General features: G+C 37.6%; 1 protein-coding gene across 2 annotated transcripts; it reads right to left on the bottom strand.

Moving 5' to 3' along the window:
- Positions 1 to 1,408: 1,408 nt before the first annotated feature.
- Positions 1,409 to 21,428, bottom strand: IKBIP (IKBKB interacting protein). 2 transcript variants are annotated; one of them, XM_082419494.1, is made up of 3 exons: positions 20,960 to 21,424; positions 14,934 to 15,051; positions 1,409 to 3,186 (listed from the first exon to the last, which is right to left on the bottom strand). In XM_082419494.1, the coding sequence occupies exons 1-3, from the start codon at positions 21,133 to 21,135 to the stop codon at positions 2,431 to 2,433; spliced, it is 1,050 nt and encodes a 349-aa protein (XP_082275620.1). In that variant the 5' UTR covers positions 21,136 to 21,424; the 3' UTR covers positions 1,409 to 2,430. The 2 variants fall into 2 exon arrangements, with proteins under 2 accessions (XP_082275620.1, XP_082275619.1); XM_082419493.1 differs by lacking the exon at positions 1,409 to 3,186 and adding an exon at positions 7,800 to 10,255 and having other exon boundaries at positions 20,960 to 21,428.
- Positions 21,429 to 21,631: the final 203 nt, after the last annotated feature.

Genomic DNA, 21,631 nt, shown 5'->3' with positions numbered 1-21,631 from the left:
CACAATGGAATATTAGTCATGAAAAGGAATGAAATCTTGCCATTTGTGACAATATGGATGGACCTAGAGGGTATTATACCAAGTGAAATAAGTCAGACAAAGACAAAAATACTGTATGATTTCACTTATATGTGGAATCTAAAAAACAAAACAAATGAACGAACATAACTAAGCAGAAACAGACTCGGAGATAGAGAACAAACAGGTGGTTGCCAGAGGGGAGGGGGGTGGGAGGGGAGAGAAATAGGTGGGGAGATTAAGAGGTACAAACTTCCAGTTACAAAATAAATGAGTCATGGGGATGAAATGTAGTGTGGGGAATAGAGTTAATAATTATGTATATATTTTCATGGTGACAGAAGCAACTAGACTTATCATGGTGATCATTTTGAAATGTATGAAAAAATCAAATCAGGGTAAGTTCCCTGGCGGTCCAGTGGTTAGGACTCCACGATTTCACTGCCGGGTGCCTGGGTTCAGTCCCTGGTGGGGGAACTATCCTGCAAGCCATTTGGTGTGACAAAAAACAAACAAAAAAAATCAAATCACTATGTTGTGTACCTGAAACTAATGTAGTGTTGTAGTGTTGCAGGTCAGTTATACTTCAAAAACAAACAAACAAACAAATTCATAGAAAAAGAGATCAGATTTGTGGTTATCAGAGGTGGGGGGCGGGGAGGGGGATTGGATTAGGTAGTCAAAAGGTACAAATTTACAAGATAAAGAAATACTAGGGATGTAATGTACAACATGATAAATATAGTTAACACTGGTGTATGTTATATATGAAGGTTAAGAGTAAATCCTGAGTTCTCATCACAAAGAAAAGTATGTATTTTCTATTTCATTTTGTATCTATAGGAGATAATGGATGTTCACTAAACTTATTGTGGTGATCACTGCATGATGTATGTAAGTCAAATCAAGATGTTGCACACCTTAAACTTCTACAGTGCTGTATGTCGATTACATCTCAGTAAAACCGGAAGAAAAAAATTCATAAACTCTTCTTTTTGAGGTAACTAGTTCTATGCATCTGAATACTGTTCATGCTGGGCGTTTGAAACTGGGGCTAATGTTTGTAGGTGGGTTTTTTTTAGATTATTATATTGTACTTTTTTTACGACTTTATTGAGGAATAATTGATGTACAATAAACTGCACATATTTAAAGAGTACAATTTGATGAGTTTGACACAAGTCTATACCCATGAAACCATCAAGACAATCAAGATAATAAGTATCCTTCACCCCTCAAGATTTCTTTGTGCTTCTTTAAAAGTTATACTTCCCAGGCAACCACTGATTTATTTTCTGCCCCTACATATGAGATTGGATTTTCTAGAATTTTATATAAGTGGAATTGCTAATGTGATGCTGTTTTAAACAATTTTTTAAAAATTAATTTATTTATTTTTGGCTGTGTTGGGTCTTCGTTTCTGTGCGAGGGCTTTCTCCAGTTGCGGCAAGTGGGGGCCACTCTTCATCGCGGTGCGCGGGCCTCTCACTATCGCGGTCTCTTGTTGGGAGCACAGGCTCCAGACGCGCAGGCTCAGTAGTTGTGGCTCACGGGCCTAGTTGCTCCACGGCATGTGGAATCTTCCCAGACCAGGGCTTGAACCCGTGTCCCCTGCATTGGCAGGCAGATTCTCAACCACTGCGCCACCAGGGAAGCCCTGTGGTGGTGTTTTAAATGTTAGAACTTCTTTGCTTTGGCTGCTTCTGGTCATGTCAACACCACACATGAGTTGTGCTGCTTTGGGGCAGCCTCCATCTGAGGCTTGGCAAGCCCCCTGCAATCTGTGCCGGCCCCCACCCCGCAAACCCTGCTCTAGATGCCACTTCCCTACCCCGTTTTAGGTGACCTTTCCCTGTTTCCTAAAGCCATAAAGGACCCAGGAAGTCTCACATGATTCTTTTCCTGCAGCTCCCTGGTTGTGACCTTTCTAGTTTCTCTTACTCTAAATGGATAATATATGTTACAGCCCTGATCCTGATGGGCAGTTCTTCAGCTGGGCCCCAACCACACGTACTATGCTCCTTGGCAGTTAGTGAGAGCAAGTGGGGATTCAGATCCTGCCCCATCTAGATTTCCCAGCGCTAGACTGGCAGACCCTGAGTGTGTATGTGTGTGTGCATGTGCATGCGTGCGTGCGAACATATGCATGTATATGTAAGGGGGATGCATAAGGTTCTTACTATATAAAGTTGCAAACATGTTTTATATAAAGTTTTAAATACATTTGAGCATATTTATTTTGGAAAATCCAGTGCTCAGTCCTTCAAAAACTTTTATTTTTACTGTACAAAATAGAATCAAATACAAAATAGTATTTACTCCAAAATTTCATTATTTCTGACTTGTCAGTCTTTATAACATGACAGAGGTCATATTAAAAAGTTTCTTCAGTCTAATCTAAATAATTTCAAGCTAATCCATATCTGAAATGTGTTTTATTTCATCTTTCATATCCTTAATCTCAGCTCGGACTATTGTTAAATTAGATATTTTCTCTTTTAAGAAAGCAATTTCTTTCTCTCTTTGTAGTAAGTCAGTAACCAATCTCCCAATGCGTACTGTTAAATCATTTACCAAGGGTTCCAAGCGGGAAAAGTCCTTCTTTAGATTATAGACCTTTGGTTTTAGATCATTTGCAAAAGTCACTGTCTTCAGAACTTTAGCTCTGTCACTTTCTAAGCTTAAAAATCTATCTGTGTGCTTGCTGAAATCACTCTGTAGCTCAGAAAGTATCTTCTTAACAGAGTTAATTCTTTGTGAATTGTCAGATGCTGTCTTTCGGAGCATTGCTGTTCGGTCAATGCTACTTGAAAGAAGATCACCTATGTTTTTTACTGTATTTTTTTCTACTTCTTCTATTTTATTTTCTAGTTCTTGAACAGAATCTGTCAATGATGTTACATCAGTTACTAAACCTGAAATACGTCGTATATCTGTTTTTACAGTTGTAATCTTGAGACCGACATCTTTTGCCATGGAAGTTGTACTTTGGTCTACTTTTGTAACATCTTCAGAAACAGTGGTCAAATTGTTGTTCAATATATCCTGCTTTTCAGTTATCCTGTTGGACCAAGTTTTCACTTCATAAATCTCCTCCTGTAGACGCTTTAGATGAGTAATTATTTGAAAAGACTTCAAGTGTTCTATGATAGCTTCAGACTTCTGACACTGTAAGAAAATATAGTACCAGAATAATTAAATTGAGTAAAAGCTTAACATTTAAAATTCAACTTAAATTTTAGGTGTTATTATGAACTATAAAGTTACTGCTCTTCTGGAAAGCATTTGGTAAAAGATGCATCAAGTGTATTGCTAATGAATAGGAAGGAAAACATTGAGGAAATTTCATGTGACTGCAAATGGCATTTTCCAGTTATTTTTGCACCATCAGTCCTCTGCATGGTGACAAAATTAGCTAAACGAGGGAAAATGATGTATCTTCAGTTGCTGGAGAAGGGAGGAGGAAGCCCCCTCTAGATGAGTTTTGGTAAATTTGGGGGGTCAAACAAGACAACGTGACTTCTGAAACGCAAGTTTGTTTGTAGGTACAACAAGTGCTAGAATGAAGGGACTTTATTGTCCTATTACTTTTATGAATACTTTTCTGGGGTATTGAACTAATTCCATTCAATTAGTAATCCTTAAGTTCCTAGTGTGTTGTCAGGCATGTGAAGTCTGAGGAACATAAAGATGAGTACAGCTTCGGTTGTGGCTTCAACTCAGTTCAGCAGTTTAATAGAGATGATAGATATGTAAAAAACAAAACAACAAACAAACAAAGCACTATCTCCAAGGTTCTAAAATTCCATGATTCCAAATACAAGTGATTCTCAACTTTTGGATGTTTCAGTGCCATCCTCCTTCCCCAGCATCCATTGAATACTGATGTCTCTAAATTGTTTTGGTTTAACTTGGACAAATCAGCTGATGAACATTTTGAGCCACACAACTGCCTGGCAACATTTCAAGTTGTTATTTTTGTTGTTGTGTGCGTGTGTATGTGTGTTTATATAGCAGTTTTGGGGAAATTGAGTTATTTTATTTTATTGTATTTTTAATATTTGAATTTTTATTGCATTGTGCCATCAGTTAATAAAGTTAAGAGGGAAAGGGGAATATTAAAGTGTTGATTATAGTGATAAGATGGGTAAGTATCATAAACAATACAAAATTGAAAATTAAAACATACATGCGTGAGGTCTATCCATGTTGTCACAAATGGCAGGATATCATTTCTCAAGGCTGAATATATCAATGTATCAAAGTATCATGTTGTACACTTTAAATTTACATTTAAATATTATATGTTAAATTTATTTAATTAAAAAAATAAAACACATAGGAATTGTCAGGTTTCAATTAAGTTTCAATCAGAAGATTAACTTAAGCCTGTGTGCTGTATGCTAAACTATGAAGAAAAAAAATTAAAGAACAAATGTAAAATATATTGTCAAAGCCTGTGTCCTAACACAGATATACATTGTGATTACATTGAAAAAAGGAATCCCATTTATAACATGTAAGTCAGTTGTTCCACGTTTGCACATTTAACTTTCAGCTTGTTTTCTAGGAAAGCATTGTTTGAAAGTGGAGATTGTCTATAGCTTTCTACTAATAATCAAAACCAGCTTGATTCAACAACGTTTACTGTGCTGATATGTGCTAGTATGATCAGGAACTGACTCTGCTTTCAGAAAGTTTGTCACTTAGTTTGGGAAAGAAAATGTCAGTAAATGGATTATTTAAAATTCAGAAAAAATAAGGAATCAAAAACAAATACGCAGGTTGAAAAAAATTTTTACAAAATAAAAAATGCAGTTTAAAGACATCAAGTTTTTTCCAAAATAATTGTATTTCTTCAATATGTTTTTTATAAATCATCTTTCTTAAATTGCCTTTGCCTGGTTCACTCAGGTAACCTGTTGGGGTTATTTTGGTAACATTAACTTAGTTTTACTTAATGCAAATAAATATTTAATATGCTTGGAATATTATTTTTACGGCAGCTTAAAAAAGGAGCAGTCATATAATTGCAAAGAAATGACAATCTGAAATGGGGCAGTAGAAAAGTTAATTCAAAACATCAATACCGCCTTCTTGCCCCATCATATATATTTGGTTCCAAAATATATTTTAGGATTTTTCTCAATAGGTTTATGCTATGTTGATTAGTGGTGGGGATGGTGGCCCAAAATGGTTTTTTTTTGTTTGTTTGTTTGTTTTTGGTAGAGAAGTTAGACTGTGAAAAAATTATCGTGGGTATGACAGTAACAAATAGCCACAAATAGGAAGGAAATCAAGCAGTGAGTGCAAAACCTTAAGTTTTATTTTTTAGGGGAAAGTTTTGCAATAAATTGTATTTGCTGAAAGAGATTTTCAAAGGTGAAAGGAGAGGGCTTACTTTCATCTATTTCATTACTAGGTTATCATTTATTAATGTATCTAATCTGGTAGAGTAGAGATAGCTTAACAGCATTCAACAATTAAAACATCTCAGAAAGGGCTAAATTTATTCTTAGAAGTATAAGATCATTAAGAAACTGTTAGTAAGCCTCTTTGTCACACTTGGTAGGTTATAAAAGCAATTTATTATGAACTTCTATTAGTCTTCACTAAAATAGAAACTCAATACAGTATAGGAATAGCCTAGAAATTGTTTCACTGAATAATGTTTAAAGATTACATAATGGCTTGTTTAAGCTATTTGCCTAAGATGAACAGAAGAGTTGGAGTCTATTGGTAGCTCGAAAGATTCACCCAGTAATTTGAATACTTACTAATATTCCTATTCCTATCATATGAGCAAGGTACTAAGCTAGATGCTGCGCTGCAATGTTAAATGTTGTCTGGATCTACAAGCAAAACAACGTGAGTCAAGGGAATGATTTGTGGGTCCAGTCAGCCTTCTAAAAACTTTGCTAAAGGATCTTTGAACTGTACTAAGGGACCTGGAAATTTTATTGATCTCTAAAGTTTAAAACCACTTAAAGCCAGGAGAGATTTTAGAAATTATTTGGTACAATTCCTTCATTTTACAAATTAAAAAACTGAGCCCCAAAATAAAGTGCCCAAGAACACAGAGTTAGTGGCAAAGCCTAGATTAGAAGATTCCAGTCTAGGGTTTTTTTCTCCTCCACTGCTATCTCACTCTTCCCTAAACATTTATTGATTCTTTCTTATGCCCAAGGCCCAAATAATTTTAGGTCAGTTACAACTTTTGAGGGACTTATAGTCTAGTTTAATGGCAACACAATAGTGGGCGCATTTGACTGAATTATAGCTTTCTGAATTCTCAAGATAGTTCTACTGACGGCTGATTTCTTGTGATTTTTTTTTTCCCTCCCTGGTTGAACAGCAGCAGGTTGCACTGTATAGTGGGAGGTCAGTGGCCTCTGGAATTGGACAGACTCAGCAGTGTGATTGTAAGATTCCTAATCTTGCTGAGCCTCAATTTCCTCATTTGTAAAAGGGGTCTCATAGCTAGCAAAGCTGCGGTGAGAATCTGTGATAACACATGCAAAGTGCCTAGCACAAAGACTGGGACAGGGTAGATACTCAATACACGGAGCTGTTAGGATGATGACGAATGTAGGCCTCCTAGCAGTGTGACACATAATAGGCTCCAAAATGTCAGTTCTATCCTCCCCTGCTCTGTAAAGCTGGGATGGAGCATTTTGATTTGTGTTAAATTAGTAGTTCATAGCTGAAGTGACACAGATACTGGGTGAATTTGCAGAGCTTTTGCCAACTGTGCAAATATGAGGCAAATCTACAGAGAAATACATTAAAAAAATTATGTTTGGTGAATATGACATCACGTTAATCTTTGGTCAAGATTATAGATTCACACAAAGACCTACAATTAGATTAAAATTAAAATAATGCCATTGGGAATTCCCTGGCGGTCCAGCGGTTAGGACTTCACGCCTTCACTGCCAAGGGTGTGGGTTCAATCCCTGGTCGGGGAACTAAGATTCTGCAAGCCGCATGGTGCAGCCAAAAAAAAATAAAAAGCCATTAACTTTGTTTCTTACAAATTTAGTTTTCTATCAATCCATACAGGCTAATAAATCAACATTTTTCATTATAAAATATAAAAATACACTTAGTCAACAGCTTCTCATCTTTAGGCAAAATTTAAGGAAATATTACTGCAAATATACTTTTTAACTTTACATCGAAGGGTTAAGAAAATTAGGTGTTTGTTTTGTAAAAGCGATTTATATGTGCTAATTAAAAAAATGGACACTACTCTCTATCAGAAACTTAATGTAAAATTTATTATTAATTACAAAGATACAAAAATGTGTCTTAGGATATGGTAATCTTCCTTAAAGGAAAAACTAACAATGTAATTTAATATTTGATACACAGGAAAGTTTTTGAAATTTCAAGTATCTGTGTTAAATAAATGAATTTAAGAAACAGAGGAAGACAAACTAGGTACATCTAAATCTCTCGTGACAATTTTTTATAGGAAAACCCCTGAATAAAGGAATATATACATGTGTACATACATGTACACAATATTTTCTCATGAAATACTTGTAGAAGGGCAGTTTTTGTTTCCCTTGTAATTGTCACTATAGAGCACAGTGGCCACCTTATTTCCATTTATTTTCTGTAACCATTACTATGGTACATACTCTAGTTAATAATAATGATGTATCAAATCTGGTGACACACCAATAAATAAATAAATACATAAATAAATACAAGTAAAGAGTACAAGAGATCACATATGCCCTGGCAGGATGGAGGTTGAAACGACAAAGTTCCAGTTAACTTTATAATCTATTTTATTAGTGTGAAAATAAAAGCAAACAAATACAATTTTGTTAGTGCACACAGACAAGAATTTACATATTCAGAAGTCAAGAAATTTAATGTTAATATTCCAGAAATTAATGCTATGCCTATGACCCATGGCTGTCTACCATAGGCCTTCCTAACCCCAAAGTAGAACTTATTTGGGATTTTTCAAAAAATGTACAGATTTACATAATAAAACCACCTGACCACAACTATCTTTTGTAACTGACTTCTTTCAAGTTCTTTGTGTTTAATTCCACTGAAATTGCATTATAAAACTGGGACTATAGTTGGTTATTGGCAAGAAGAAACATGTTAGAACAGTACTTTCAAATGCAGTTAACTCAGTTTTTTCAACACCAACCTTGGACACCCTTGATACATCAGTTTACCAATAAAAGTGTTATGTGCTTCCCCAAACTTGCACATTTCCAATTATCATTATTGCAAAAATCTGTCTAGACCTCCCCTTAATTTCACCTCAATATGTCCATGTCTTATTCCCTGTGACTCTATTATATAATTTTGTGTAAAATAAAATCACTATGTAAAACAAATTTGGTTAGGTAATTAGTTTGGGGACTCTAAAATAATGACATATTTTAGTTACCATAATTATCACATCATATCTCATTATGTTGCTTTTTCTTCTTTAAAATAGGCCACAGGCTTATTAGTGTATTTTTATTGTAAGCAGAATAATTTATCTAGAGATCATGTACCTAGCAAACTCAAGAGTCTGTAACACAGTTAGAACCTTAAAAAAAAAACAACAAAAAAAAACCGCCCAGGTATACAAAGATATTCCCTAAGTCCATACTTCACAGGATACACACTTAATTCATAGGGAAAACTTTCAAAAAGAACACATTTACTCTTTAGAAAAATTTCTTACAAGTATCTATAACAGTTTAGAACCTTAACAAAAAGTAAAAATGTTTCCCAGTCTCCATAGTTTTCAAAAAGTGCATATTAATTCATAGCAAAGCATTCCAGGCTCTCCCTCAGGCATGTTATCTTTTATTTTAGACAAAATTCCTATGAACTTGGTTGTCTGGATTCTTAGCCTGCAGTAAATTGCAAAGGAAATGAAAAATTGGCTGAGGTGAACACATTACTGATCAATCTGACAGTAAGATCAGGTCAGTGGGTCACTTTTTCAGGTGTCAGAAAAGGTATAAGAAATAGACAGAAGGTTTGAAAAATAGCAAACTGGGGTCGAGTGACGAGGTAAACACCCCTCAATAGCTCCTAGGGACATTAATATATTTGGGCCCAATATGACAGATGAAATTCACAATAATGTCCATTAATTATTAGAAAAACACTTAAAAATATTAAGTATATTGCTTCAAAAAAGTAGAGAAATATATATTTTAGAAATGTTTCTATTTAAAATGGTGAAAATGAAATAAGTTTTATTGCTTAAAAAGATAAGCTTTGACTCTCTGGATAACACATTTGTGTGGACACCTCACTTATTTTCCAATAATGTAGGGTAAAGTGAGGCATATCAAAATAACTCAAAAGCATGGAACTAATCAGGTTATGTATAATAATGTGGTTCATCAGGATAAATGTAGTGCATTCAAAAATCACTATCAATTCCTTTATTTTCTAGATTATATTCTTCTGGAGTCCCCTTTTCTCTTGTACTTGAATATACTATAAAATCATGAACTTTTCCTTTTAGAACATCCAGTTCATTCTGCATCTTTAATATGCTATTATCATACTGAATTCCTTCAAGGGTTTTCTGCATCTCCATTATTTCAGATACTGCTTTCAGCATATCATCTTCCATATTAAACATCTGAAGAGTCAAGTCTTCCATTTTCTTCTCTGTCCCTATCAGATCCTGAGAGACTCTGAGAACAGAGCGAATAGCACTTTCAATTGTTGGCAAATGCGTCTTGCATTCTTCAGCTTTGGGTTCGTAGCTGGAAAGTTTATTAGTCAGGTCTTCATCTCTGGCAAAGAGAGCATGCTGTCCCTCTTCTAACTTTTCAAGTGCTTTTGTGTCGGAGCCAAGCTGCTCCTCTACTCGCAGAAGATCCTCTTGTTCTTGTCTTTTTATAGTTCTAATATTTCTTAGTGTGCTATCTTCCAAATCTTTTAGCCTTTCAGTGAGCAATTTTATTTCTTGTTCAGCTGAGTTAATTTGGACAGTCACTTGAGAATGTATATGTTTTGATTCTGATTTGAAAATGTCTGTATTAACATTCATTTCTTCTAGGCTTCTCTTCCAGAAATCTGTAATGTTCTGGAATTTCTCATTAAGGCTTTGCATCTTTTGAGTGAGCATCTCTTCACTATTCTGAATGTCATGCATGATACTTTGGAGGCTGGATACTTCCTGCTCAAACTGGGTCACCAAAGACATGGATGATGTAGCTTCCTGCAGGATACTTTCAGTAGTTGCAAGCTGCATTTATAACACAAAACAATTCCCAAGGCTACTTAATAACTTTTATTTTAGGGAAACACACTTTAACAATCACTTGCCAAGTTCAAATTCTGAAGATGTCTAAAATATCCAAATACATAAGAATCATACAGACAAAAACAATTGTTACATATTTAAGTTGTTAAAAACATGTTTTAAACACATTTAATAGATTAGCACTATGGTAGAAAAATACGGTTGTCCCTCATCCCTAGGTATCCTCCTGTGGGGCATTGGTATTCCTGTGGATACCAAAATCCATGGGTGCTCAAGTCCCTCATGTAATATTTGGATGGGGAACCCACAGATACGGAGGGCCAACTGTATACACCTGACCTTATAATCCTAAATATTTGTGCATTTTCATGGAGGGATATTCAAAAGAAAAAAAATGTTAAAGAAGCCTGAAGTATATCACATTTCCTTCTTTTTTTATTCCAATGGAAAGCAACTTAGTTGTCATTTTAATAGTTATTTGGCTTTTTAGAAACTGACTTAGTTATAAAATTTGTTAAATTTAATAAGTTCTATGATTCTGGAAGAATTTCTGCCTGAAAAAAAAATTTGTTGACTGACCTCTTGCAGAAAAGGTACCAGAATCAGATCTTATAACTATCACAAAGGCAAAAAGTGAATAAAAAATCAGTTTACAGAGACAACTGATGTCAAACAGTAAAGTGTTCTAAGTATCTATAAATTATGGTAAGCTCCTAGCATCTCCTAAAATGTCCAGAATATAGAAGGACCAGGTTGTGGACCTCTTTCTTAGCCTACACTCACACAAAGATAACAGCTTTAGAGACTACAGGAAGGCCTAGAAATGATCATTAATTTATCAAATGTTTGCAGCATTATGTTGAAGACATAATACTGTACAAGACACAGTTCTGCCCTTAAGCAGCTTAGCTTAATTGGGGAGAGAGTGAAGTCTACATGCGCTGTGACAGGGAAAGAGCTATGGAAGCACTTACATAGGGCACCCAAACCGAACTTCGATGATCAAGGAAAATACTATAGAAATATTATCTAATACCTGCTTCTAGTTACTTCCTCTAAATCATCCTACACACTACAGCCAGATTTAAGGTTTTAAAAACTGCTATGTACATCATGGTACAACATTAAAAACCCCTTAACGTTTCCTAACACTTCTAGGAGGAAGTCCCAAATTCCATAACTTCTCTGTATGTTAGCCTTCCTTCCTCTTTGCCTAGCTAAGTTCTGTCCTTCCTTCAAGGCTCAGACCAGGTCTCAGGTCTTCAGTGCAGCATTCTTCCATGACCCTAGCCCTGAGAGCCTGAACTCCTGTAGAATCTATCATATTACATATTTGCCACTTATTTGGCATTTAGCGCATACAATTCAAGAATTCTTGAGTGTTCGCTCTGTGCCAGACCTTGTGCTAGACACTGGATATAAAAACAAAGATACAGTATAGTCCCTGACTTCACAATTTGATAGGGGAGATAGTGTTTTGGATCTTTCATGTCATATATTCTAGAGCCCCCAAAAGATTTATTGAGTGTTCTCTGTTCCATTACTAGGCACTAAGGATACAGAGATAAAAGACACAGCATTTGCTCTAAAGATCAGTGAAGGAAACAAATGAATTAACAACAAAATATCACAATAGATGATGATCTGTGTCATGACAGAATTAGCACGGGAGAAGGCATGCTTAGAGGAGAGATCAGAAGTCTGGAGGAGGAGGCTTAGAAGTGACTGAAATCTGACTCTTAACAGACTGACGAATTAGCCAGGAGAAGCTATGAGAGCTTCTAAATTCCTCAGGGGAAGAGACCATGTTTTATGCCTTTTTGTAGTCCCCATATCTCAGGGTATAAAGAACATGTTTCTTGATATTTAGGAAGAAGAATGGCCAGAAACCTCCTGGGTCCACCCCAATCAGGACCTGAAGCAGTTCCAGGTGATAGCTGGGAACAATGCATAACAGTATCGCTCTGAAACCTTGTTTAAAAATTATTTTTAATGTATACATGTAGCTATAATACGAGTTCCTTTAAAAACACCAACTATGAGAAATACTTGTACATTGGTAATAGTGTTATGTTTCGTTGTCTTCTTAGCAGCATTTTGCAGAGACAAGCTTATCTTAATCCAAGGTAATTTCTTGTTTAGGCTGTTCACCAGAGCATCTCTATAACCTGGAGGCAGTATAACCCAGGAGACTCCAATTGTAAGATCAACTTTTCAGGATAACAAAGGTCTCAAGACTTAATCTGCAAACAATAAGTGACTAGTACACCACAATAGCTAGCATTTATGGGCTGCCATTATAGTCTAATAGTTTTTCATTTTTTACAAAAGTTAATATCTTAAATTTATTACTGCTTGGAAGTTTTCAAAGAGCTTGCATATATATTGTATCTCATCTGATCCTTACACAAATCTTGATATTCTCATTTAATACATGATGAAGTAGAGGCCAAGAGAAGTTAAAGTGATTTTTCCAAAGTCACACAGTTATGATGAGAGCCCATGTCTAGTTGTTTTCCCCTCCTACTGCATTAAGCTGGCCTTTAGGGCCAGCTTTGTAAAGAGGCAGCTATTGCTAAACTACTCCTAGGGCAGACTGGGAGAGAACGAACTACGTGAAGACAATATTTCTTGGATCCTAGGATGATATTTTAATTATCTGCTTCAAAGGCATTTATTTATTTACTTTTAATTGAAGTACAGTTGATTAACAATCTTATATTAGTTTCAAGTGTACAACATAGATTTACAGATTATACTCCATTTAAAGTTACTGCAAATAAATGGCTATATTTGCCTGTGCCATAAAATACATCCTTATTGCTTACAAAAGCATTTTTTTAATCTACATGAGTTTTATTAAAAACATTGCCCATTATAAAATTGGCCACGTAGTGGAAAGTAAGAAAAAAATGAATATTTTAATTTATGCATGGAGAAGCCCTTAGATTTACATTCTCAGTCTACCTAACTGTAGATTTAATACAAAAAATTTAGGACAGGGACTTCCCTGGTGGCACAGTGGTCGAGAATCCGCCTGCCAATGCAGGGGACACGGGTTCGAGCCCTGGTCTGGGAAGATCCCACATGCCACGGAGCAACTAAGCCCGTGAGCCACAACTACTGAGCCTGTGCTCTAGAGCCCGCGAGCCACAACTACTGAGCCTGTGTGCCACAACTACTGAAGCCCGCTCACCTAGAGCCTGAGCTCCGCAACAAGAGAAGCCACCACAGTGAGAAGCTCGCGCACCACAACGAAGAGTAGCCCCCACTCGCAGCAACTAGAGAAAAGCCTGGGCACAGCAACAAATGCCCAACGCAGCCAAAAATAAATAAATTAAAAAAAAAACCCCTTAGGACAGTGTTCCATCTTACAGCTGCTTGGGAGTAATTAGATATTAGAAGTGGGAAACTAGAGGGCTACTGGGGAGAGATACTGAGAGTGATAGCCGATAGGCCAGGCTCTAATCTCCTGTAATATTTGACTTCAAATTCTAATCATATGTTAAACCTTTGTCCTCCTTACCAGGTTCCAAGCTTGCAAGGCAGAGATTCACTAAAAGCATTTTAATTGCTGGCAAATTTTTCATTTAAAAAGGAAATCTTTCTTCAAAATTTGTTTTCAATAGCATTTAAGTACATGAAGTTCCTATCTCCTGGAATTTTTTCTATCATTATGCTTGCTCTGATTAGAGGGCTTTCGATAACTACAATGTTTCCAACCTGAGCCCTAGGTCAAAATACCAACTCTTGCAGCACCTTCCCAGAGGCCTCTAAACTCACCCTCCATGGAATTCACTGGCATGTGTAAGGGATAATTTTAATCCATGACTCTTCTCTTCTTGGGGATTACAGGCTTATTCTGTGCATCAGGCTGCAGGGACTTAGGCCGTCTATTTCATTTCTATACATTTTTGCAACATCTTTCCTTACCCTGGGGCCAAGCACAAATCCTTTTCTACCTTACCACTGAGTAAAGGCTCAGTGATGAACAAAGGAACAAACAAGCCATGTTTCCCAATGATAGCTTGGTCTCTGGTAGCCAGACAAGGCCCACATGATGACTTATTGGTTGCAGCTGACCTTCTCCTGAGACCATGTGGTAGTTAAAAATTTTTTATGTCTCACATTTCTAAGAATCACAGTAGTAATGCACTTGTATTTGCATCTTGAAGAAACACAACATAGACATGGATTTTAATTTTCATTTGTCTATAAAAATCAATATTTATTTAGGTTAGTCATTCTTATATGCATATGAATATATATGCTTACCAAGTGGAAATAAAGAAAAAAAACTGATGGATCTTAGTCCAAAAAGTGCGACTCCTATTTTAATTTTATATCTAAAAATCAATAATATTTTCAGTGCTCTAGATACTTGATATTTAAATAGAAAATTGAGGTCACGTCAATATGATAAGATTGGTCTTTTTAAACAATAACATTTGTCATATATTAGAAAATTCTTGTCCTTTTGAAATGTAAGCCAAGACTAAGTTGAATTAAAGGGAGAATGTGAAGAAGTAGGAAAACCAGTGAGAGTTAAAGTAGTAATGGTCTAAAAGGCAGGAAAAAAGAATTTATCAACTGAGGTAGAAAGGTGGCAATGGGGAAGAAAAATGGTAAAATCTCCCCAAACATGCTAATTAATAATTACCTTTTCTGAAATTAAACTGATTTTACTTTGAAGCCCTTGGAATTCGTTGGTTTCCATTTTCAGTAACTGGTATTGGTTTTCCACCTTTGCAAACTTTTCCGACTGCTGAAATACAAACCTGAAAAAGGGAAAAAAAAATCACTACTTCCTATCTCAAACCCATTTAAGTTTGGATGTTAAAGCAGTATTTTATGCCCACTTCTGGTAAGGACAACATAAATTCTGGTATAGGTAGTGGCAGCTTTTATAGGAAGCGAGGAGTGAGCACGCAGTCCAGTGGTTCAACAGCTTCACTGCATATTGGAGTCACCTGGCAGCTTTACTTTTAAATTTTTAAAATTTATTTATTTATTTATTTATATTTTTGGCTGCGTTGGGTCTTCGTTGCTTCGCCAGGGCCTTCTCTAGTTGCGCCGAGCGGAGGCTACTCTTCGTTGCGGTGAGCGGGCTTCTCAGTGCGGTGGCTTCTATTGTTGCAGAGCTCGTGCTGTAGGCGCGTGGGCTTCAGTAGCTGTGGCTCGCGGGCTCTAGAGCGCAGGCTCAGTAGTTGTGGTGCACGGGCTTAGTTGCTATGCGGCATGTGGGATCTTCCCCGACCAGGGCTGGAACCCATGTCCCCTGCATTGGCAGGCAGATTCTTCTTTTTCATTTTTTAAAAAATTATTTATTTATTTGGCTGTGTTGGGTCTTCGTTGCTGCACGTGGGCTTTCTCTAGTTGCGGTGAGCGGGGCATAGCTGCGGTGCGCAGGTTTCTCATTGCCGTGGCTTCTCTTGTTGCGGAGCACGGGCTCTGGGCGCGTGGGCTTCAGTAGTTGTGCCACTCATGCTCAGTAGTCGTGGCGCACGGGCTTAGGTGCTCCGCAGCATGTGGGATCTTCCCGGAGTGGGGCACGAACCCATATCCCCTGCATTGGCAGGCGGATTACTTAACCACTGCGCCACCAGGGAAGCCCTCACCTGGCAGCTTTAAAAAAGTGTAATGCCTGGGTCTTACCACAGAAATTCTGACTTAATTGGTTTGGGATGTGACTTAGATATTGTAAATTTTCAAATCTCCCAGCCAAGCTGACAATAAGTTGACACTTTATTGTAAAAATGACTTCCACTGAAAGACAAACATTTAAAGATTCCAAAACTCAACGGAGAGGTGAAAGACTCTGAATCAAACTCATAAATATCATTAGGCTAACTGTTGTTTATAAAACTGTCCAAAACTAAAATGGAGTTTTTGCATTTTAAACAAATGTTTACAATGTTGGATGAAATAAATTTCTTTTGATGATGGCTAATGTTTATTCTATGAGATAACAGTGAATTAAGTAAGCCCAGGTTACATAATTAGTACAGATTGACTTCTCCTGTGTGTTAATATGAACTTTTAAACAAAACTTCTCGTTATTAGAAAACACTATTATCCTAATTTCAAAGAAGGATGTGTAGACAATTCTTTTCTGATTGGCTATTTCATTCTTGGCTTTTAGGGACCAGCAGACAGAGATGAAGGAGAAAGACGGTCTAAAGAAATGTCTAATTTCAGGAACTAGTTTTATCATCCATTACTCCAGTGTTACCTCATGGATTTATCCTATGGATCAGTGTGTTCATTTAGAATAAAATCATTATTATAAAAGGGATCTTTTATGAAGGTTGATCCACAAAAATTCATTACAGGACTTTCTGTTTTATTTAATCTTTTTAATGTTATCTCTGTACTTCTCTTCAAAATTCAAATATTAAGCAAAAGCTTGAAGAAAACTGTATCATATTAGTGACCATCTCTGATGATAATTTGTAGAGTTTTTTTCATGGTTAGCTTCTCACCAAAATAAAAAAATAAAATTCACCATTTCTATATATGAATAGTGCATAAAAGAAAAAACAAGTATAAAGTTTACTTAGTGCTAGTAATGAAAATAATCAACTGTGGTCTGTATGATGCTGAGTTAAAATACATTTGTTTTATTTTCACTTAGAAGTGCCAGACACTATTCTAAGTGCATTATAAATATTAACTCATTTAACATTAAGGAAGAGGATGATTTTTCTCGAAGCCAAAAATGTACACTGAGAGAAGGTGGTTTCAATTGTGAAATACTAATTTTTGAAACTAGCATCCAAATTATGCCCAAGGTGCTTTATTTCCTTTTTATGAGTCAGAGGCATTTTCTAACAGGAGCAGTTCAAGACCTCCTTACTCCCTATCTTCCTTCGTTTAGATGAGACAACAATTAGGGTCTGCTAAGGGCTACAGCTTCTACGAGAAGAAAGGATTATAAACAATTCTGGACAAGGGATTTCTATTTCTAGGGTCTTGGCCTCTTTTTGGATTAATATCAAAGGTAGACAGCATATCATACTGGTTGAATGTGAAGCTAGGCAACTTTGGCTCTGCCATTTACTAGCTGTACAAGCACCTTGGACAAGTTATTGAACTTACCATTGCTAGTTTCCTCATCTGCAAAGTGGGGATAAAACTACTGAGTTCATAGGGTGTTGTAGAGATTAAACAGGTTCATATTACTCAAGCTCTTAAAGTGCCTTGAACATAAAACATCAATTATTCTCTTTACGTACCTTGGCCCTTTCTTTTGAATTGCTTTGCACAGCTGCTTTTCCCATCCTTCTGACAAGCCTAGAGTGGTAAAATGGATCAGGGCTCCCTTCTACTTAACACTTGATAGAAGCTCCAGGGCTGTCCCACTTTGAACCAGGGTTGGGTTTATAGCAAACAAAGGATGAAGTGAATGGATGAGACCCACTAATAGAAAAAGAAGCATTCTCTTACCCTGTTTTGGGGCCTCTTTTCACTATCATAGGTAAAGATCTTGAAGGTATGGATGTAGGAGAAAAGGACCCGGATTAATTCGTCACCTTAGTGTAGGCTTTACAAAGGGTATCTTCCTGACTTCTTCATAATCCATTGCAGTTTACAGAGAACGCATATAGATTCAGGGCCCTGTGGGAATAAACCATGCATTTCCTTGCAGTCTTGTCTCTGCATAGCTCCTTTAGGAGGCCTAGATGTCAGACAGCTGATGAAGGATTTATATATACAGGATTTTCTCTGGCTCTGTTTCAACTTAGTAACGAGAAAGAGTCAGTACCCATTTAACTGTATGTTTCATACAGCAACTTCATTTTCAGCATAATACTGAAAGTTCAGGAACACACAGACCATATTCCATTTTTAAAAATCAAGGTAATTAAAGGATAACTGTCTTTCAGATTAAACTCCACTAACAACAAAAGCTGAAAAATGGGGTTAGCCAAGATTTTACTGTATAAATGATTTACAGAGAAAGTTGTATTAGATAGAGAAAAAAAACCCTCAATTATCTGATTGTTGAAAGAGCTTTTGACTTCTGATACATAATTATCACAAATGCTATGACAAACTTTTATAAAGGCAATTAAAAAATCTGTTGAAATTTCCAAAAGAAACTTAAAAGTTTTACAATGGAACTTCTAGTTGACTAAATTTCTATGTAATAAGCTTTTAAGGTTTTGTCTTGTTTAGTACCTTCATAACTTTTAAAAACTTTTTGAAAGCAGAATGTCTTCAATCTCTTACGTGGAAAATTTCCTTAAAGAGTTTATAACTGACGTATGCAAACCAACACTCAGGCCCTATAGTTCTGGGCAACTGTTATCTCCAACATCTTATTGTCAAGCTGACAGATGATTATCAGAACTTTGTTTAATAGAGAGAAGATGTTCAAGTACCACCCTTTTGTTGCATTATCTCTGTTTATTTTCCAAACCAGGATCCAAAGACTAATGGTTTGAAGATACTGAAATAGTGATGCCTTGAAATCAACCTCGGACAGTGCAAGGGTTCAAATCTCTGCCCTAACTTAGACAAAATTAGAATACTCCTAAGCTGTATTTAGGCACATATATTCGATTTTGTATTTTAACAACCAGAACAGTGTCAGTACAATAAGCATGCAATAAAGATTTGATAGACCAATCTTTAGGTGCTAATCCTAGTGGTAAAAATGTCAGTGGCTTAGTTATAATTCCAGTGTGCTTTTTAGTATTTTGAGATGCTAAATGTTTGCATTTTATTTAGAAAATTCCCAAATTTACCACGAATACATATTTGCTATAGTGACCAAAGTATTTATACTTTAACTCTAGTCACAAAAGATTTCACAAGAGCAATTAACAGTCATTTAATAACAATCATTGAATCTGCCCACTTTAGAAATAATCTTTGAGCATTGTTTTATTATTTTGCAAAGACACAGTTCAAATAAAATCTTCCTACTTGAATATAACTTGTTTGTATCTTTACTGCAGGCACTAACAGTAAATTCCTGAGCTGAAGTGTCTGCTTTTCAAGTTGTTTTCCTTTATAGATTCCTGTTAGTGTGTTTTCCCAGGACAGTAACTAAATTATTGAAAAGTTGAGCATTTTCTGATGTAATTTATCTCATATGAATATGAATCTTTGGATGAGAATTAATAAATTCAGTAACTAAAACCAGTTGTATTAGGTTCTAGAAAGAAGCAACATATATATTTTAGCCTACTAAGTTCTAATACTGAATAACTTTCCCAGCACAAAGTTTTTGATTTACCTGAAGAAGGTCATGCAATTTAAGACATAAAAGCATTTTATTTAAAACAGTAAATTCTGTACATTTATTCTTTTAAGATCAAAATATTCCATAAACAAATATATTAGTAAAATAACAATTTATCTCTTTTTGAAGAGAATATTTAATAATCAACATTTCACTTTATTGTAACAAATCTTTTATTGACTGACTGAGGATGTCATCAGTAAAGTATACTTCAAAATTTACTAGCATGAAAAATGTTCTAGGACTTCCCTGGTGGCGCTGTGGTTAAGAATCTGCCTGCCAATGCAGGGGACACACGGGTTCGATCCCTGATCCGGGAAGATCCCACATGCCACGGAGCAACTAAGCCCGTGAGCCACAACTCCTGAGCCTGCGCTCTAGAGCCCGCGAGCCACAACTACTGAGCCCGCGTGCCACAACTACTGAAGCCCACGCACCTAGAGCCCGTGCTCCGCAACAAGAGAAGCCACGGCAGTGAGAAGCCCGTGCACCGCAACAAAGTGGCCTCCGCTCGCCTCAACTAGAGAAAGCCCGCGCGCAGCAACGAAGACCCAACGCAGCCAAAAAAAAAGAAAAAATGTTCTAGATGAGAGGACATCCAGGGTTGCTTCTAGAACCCAACCAATTTTTCTTGAAGATAAATAGCTATCTTCTAAATACTTCAAAAATCAGTGAAAATGGAGAGGAACTCTAAAGAGTCAGTGAGTCAGTCTTGTTATTAAAACGAAATAGGTTAATCCTAAAGAATTTGAGGAAAACAAAATAAGTTGGTTTTAAGGTTATTTCTTAATATTCATCTTTCCTATGACATCAATATATCGCTATTTGCTTGGTTTAAAAACTATAAGTTTTTAGTTTCAGGTGAACAAAAGTGTTATACTAAAATTCAATCTGTAACTTAGGAATAGACTTTTAACGCATGCACAATAACCGAAATATGAGCTGTCCTCCAAAACTTGATATTATCATGAACGTTTGTTGCTTTAAGATCATAACGAATTCTTTTAAGGTTGCAAACGTTGCCAATAGGCATTTATGGGGTGGGGCAAGTTTGTCCCAAATGCACAGCGGACAGGAAGTAACGGGTTCTAAAAACAGAAAAGCTTCTGTCCTGTAGCAGGCGCTTAATGAAATTTGGCCGCATCTGCATTTCTTAATGGTTGACGTTCCCAAACCTTGGCCTCAGCTCCAGCTGGGCGATCGAGGCACGCCAGCAGTACAAAAGCAAAATGAATTACGAGAAACGAGCGAAAGGAAAAATAAAGGTTGGGCCGTCACTTCCTTGGGGTCGATGCAGAGGAACAGAAGCCGCAAGCTTGGGGGCTAGAGGTTAGCGGGACGCCGAGCCGGGTGGGGCCGGGGCAGAGGCGGGACCCCGAGAAGAGAGGGCGACCACGGGAGGCCGGACACGGCCCGGGCGGCCTCGGACCACTTACCAGGCCAGGCCCAGGCACGTCCCCAGCGACAGAAGGCTCACGCCAGTCCGGGGATCCGCCCAGCCCCCGCCTCCACCGCCCCGAGCCTCGGGGCTCTTCCCGCCCTCGCTTCGCTTCCCAGGCTCCGCTGGGGCTCCCTTGGGCGCCGACCTCTTCCGGCTCTTCACCTCAGACATGTCTGGAGGTCCTGAGGATGACAAACCCGGGGCTGCCTCTTCACCCTGGGGTAGCGGGACGTGGCCTCCTCAGCCTCCGCGGGAAGGATCGGCGGTGACCGCGCCCCGTTTCAGACTTGGCACCGCCCAGAAACCAGCCCCCTTCCTCTCCCGGCCATCCCCGCTGCTCCACAGCGTCTCCCAGCCACCCGCTTTCTAGTTCCTCCAGCTGGGGTAGGCGGCAATCCTACTTCCCCAAACCTCTATTTTAACGCTGCAAAACCAAGGAAACCGTGGCTCCCAGGCGTCTGCAAGCCGCCGGGACGCGGTGGGGCGGGGCGGGGCGGGGCAGCGCGCGCCACGTCGAGCGCGCCGACGCCACGGTCCGCCCTTCGTTGGAGCGCGGCGCGCCCCAGTTGGTGCGGCGGAGGTGCTTTTTTGTGCGCGCGCGGGCACTAGCTGGAGCCGAAGCGCGCGCGGCGACGGCCGCCTGGAGGGGTTCCGGGTGTGTTTATTT

Source organism: Balaenoptera physalus (genome assembly GCF_965194825.1).
Source record: "Balaenoptera physalus genome assembly, chromosome: 13".
Classification (NCBI taxonomy): Eukaryota; Metazoa; Chordata; class Mammalia; order Artiodactyla; family Balaenopteridae; genus Balaenoptera; species Balaenoptera physalus.
Note: the sequence above shows the minus strand (reverse complement) of the source record. Positions and strands in the feature narration are given on the sequence as shown.

What these genes read in the sequence shown, in the direction of transcription:
- IKBIP (XM_082419493.1), bottom strand. Translation starts at nt 21,135, where the DNA reads ATGTCTGAGGTGAAGAGCCGGAAGAGGTCGGCGCCCAAGGGAGCCCCA. An exon ending in ACGTGCCTGGGCCTGGCCTG is followed by an intron (nt 15,052 to 20,959) that starts GTAAGTGGTCCG and finishes TCCCTTTTTCAG; the next exon opens with GTTTGTATTTCAGCAGTCGG. An exon ending in TCAGTTTAATTTCAGAAAAG is followed by an intron (nt 10,256 to 14,933) that starts GTAATTATTAAT and finishes TTATAAATGCAG; the next exon opens with CTTGCAACTACTGAAAGTAT.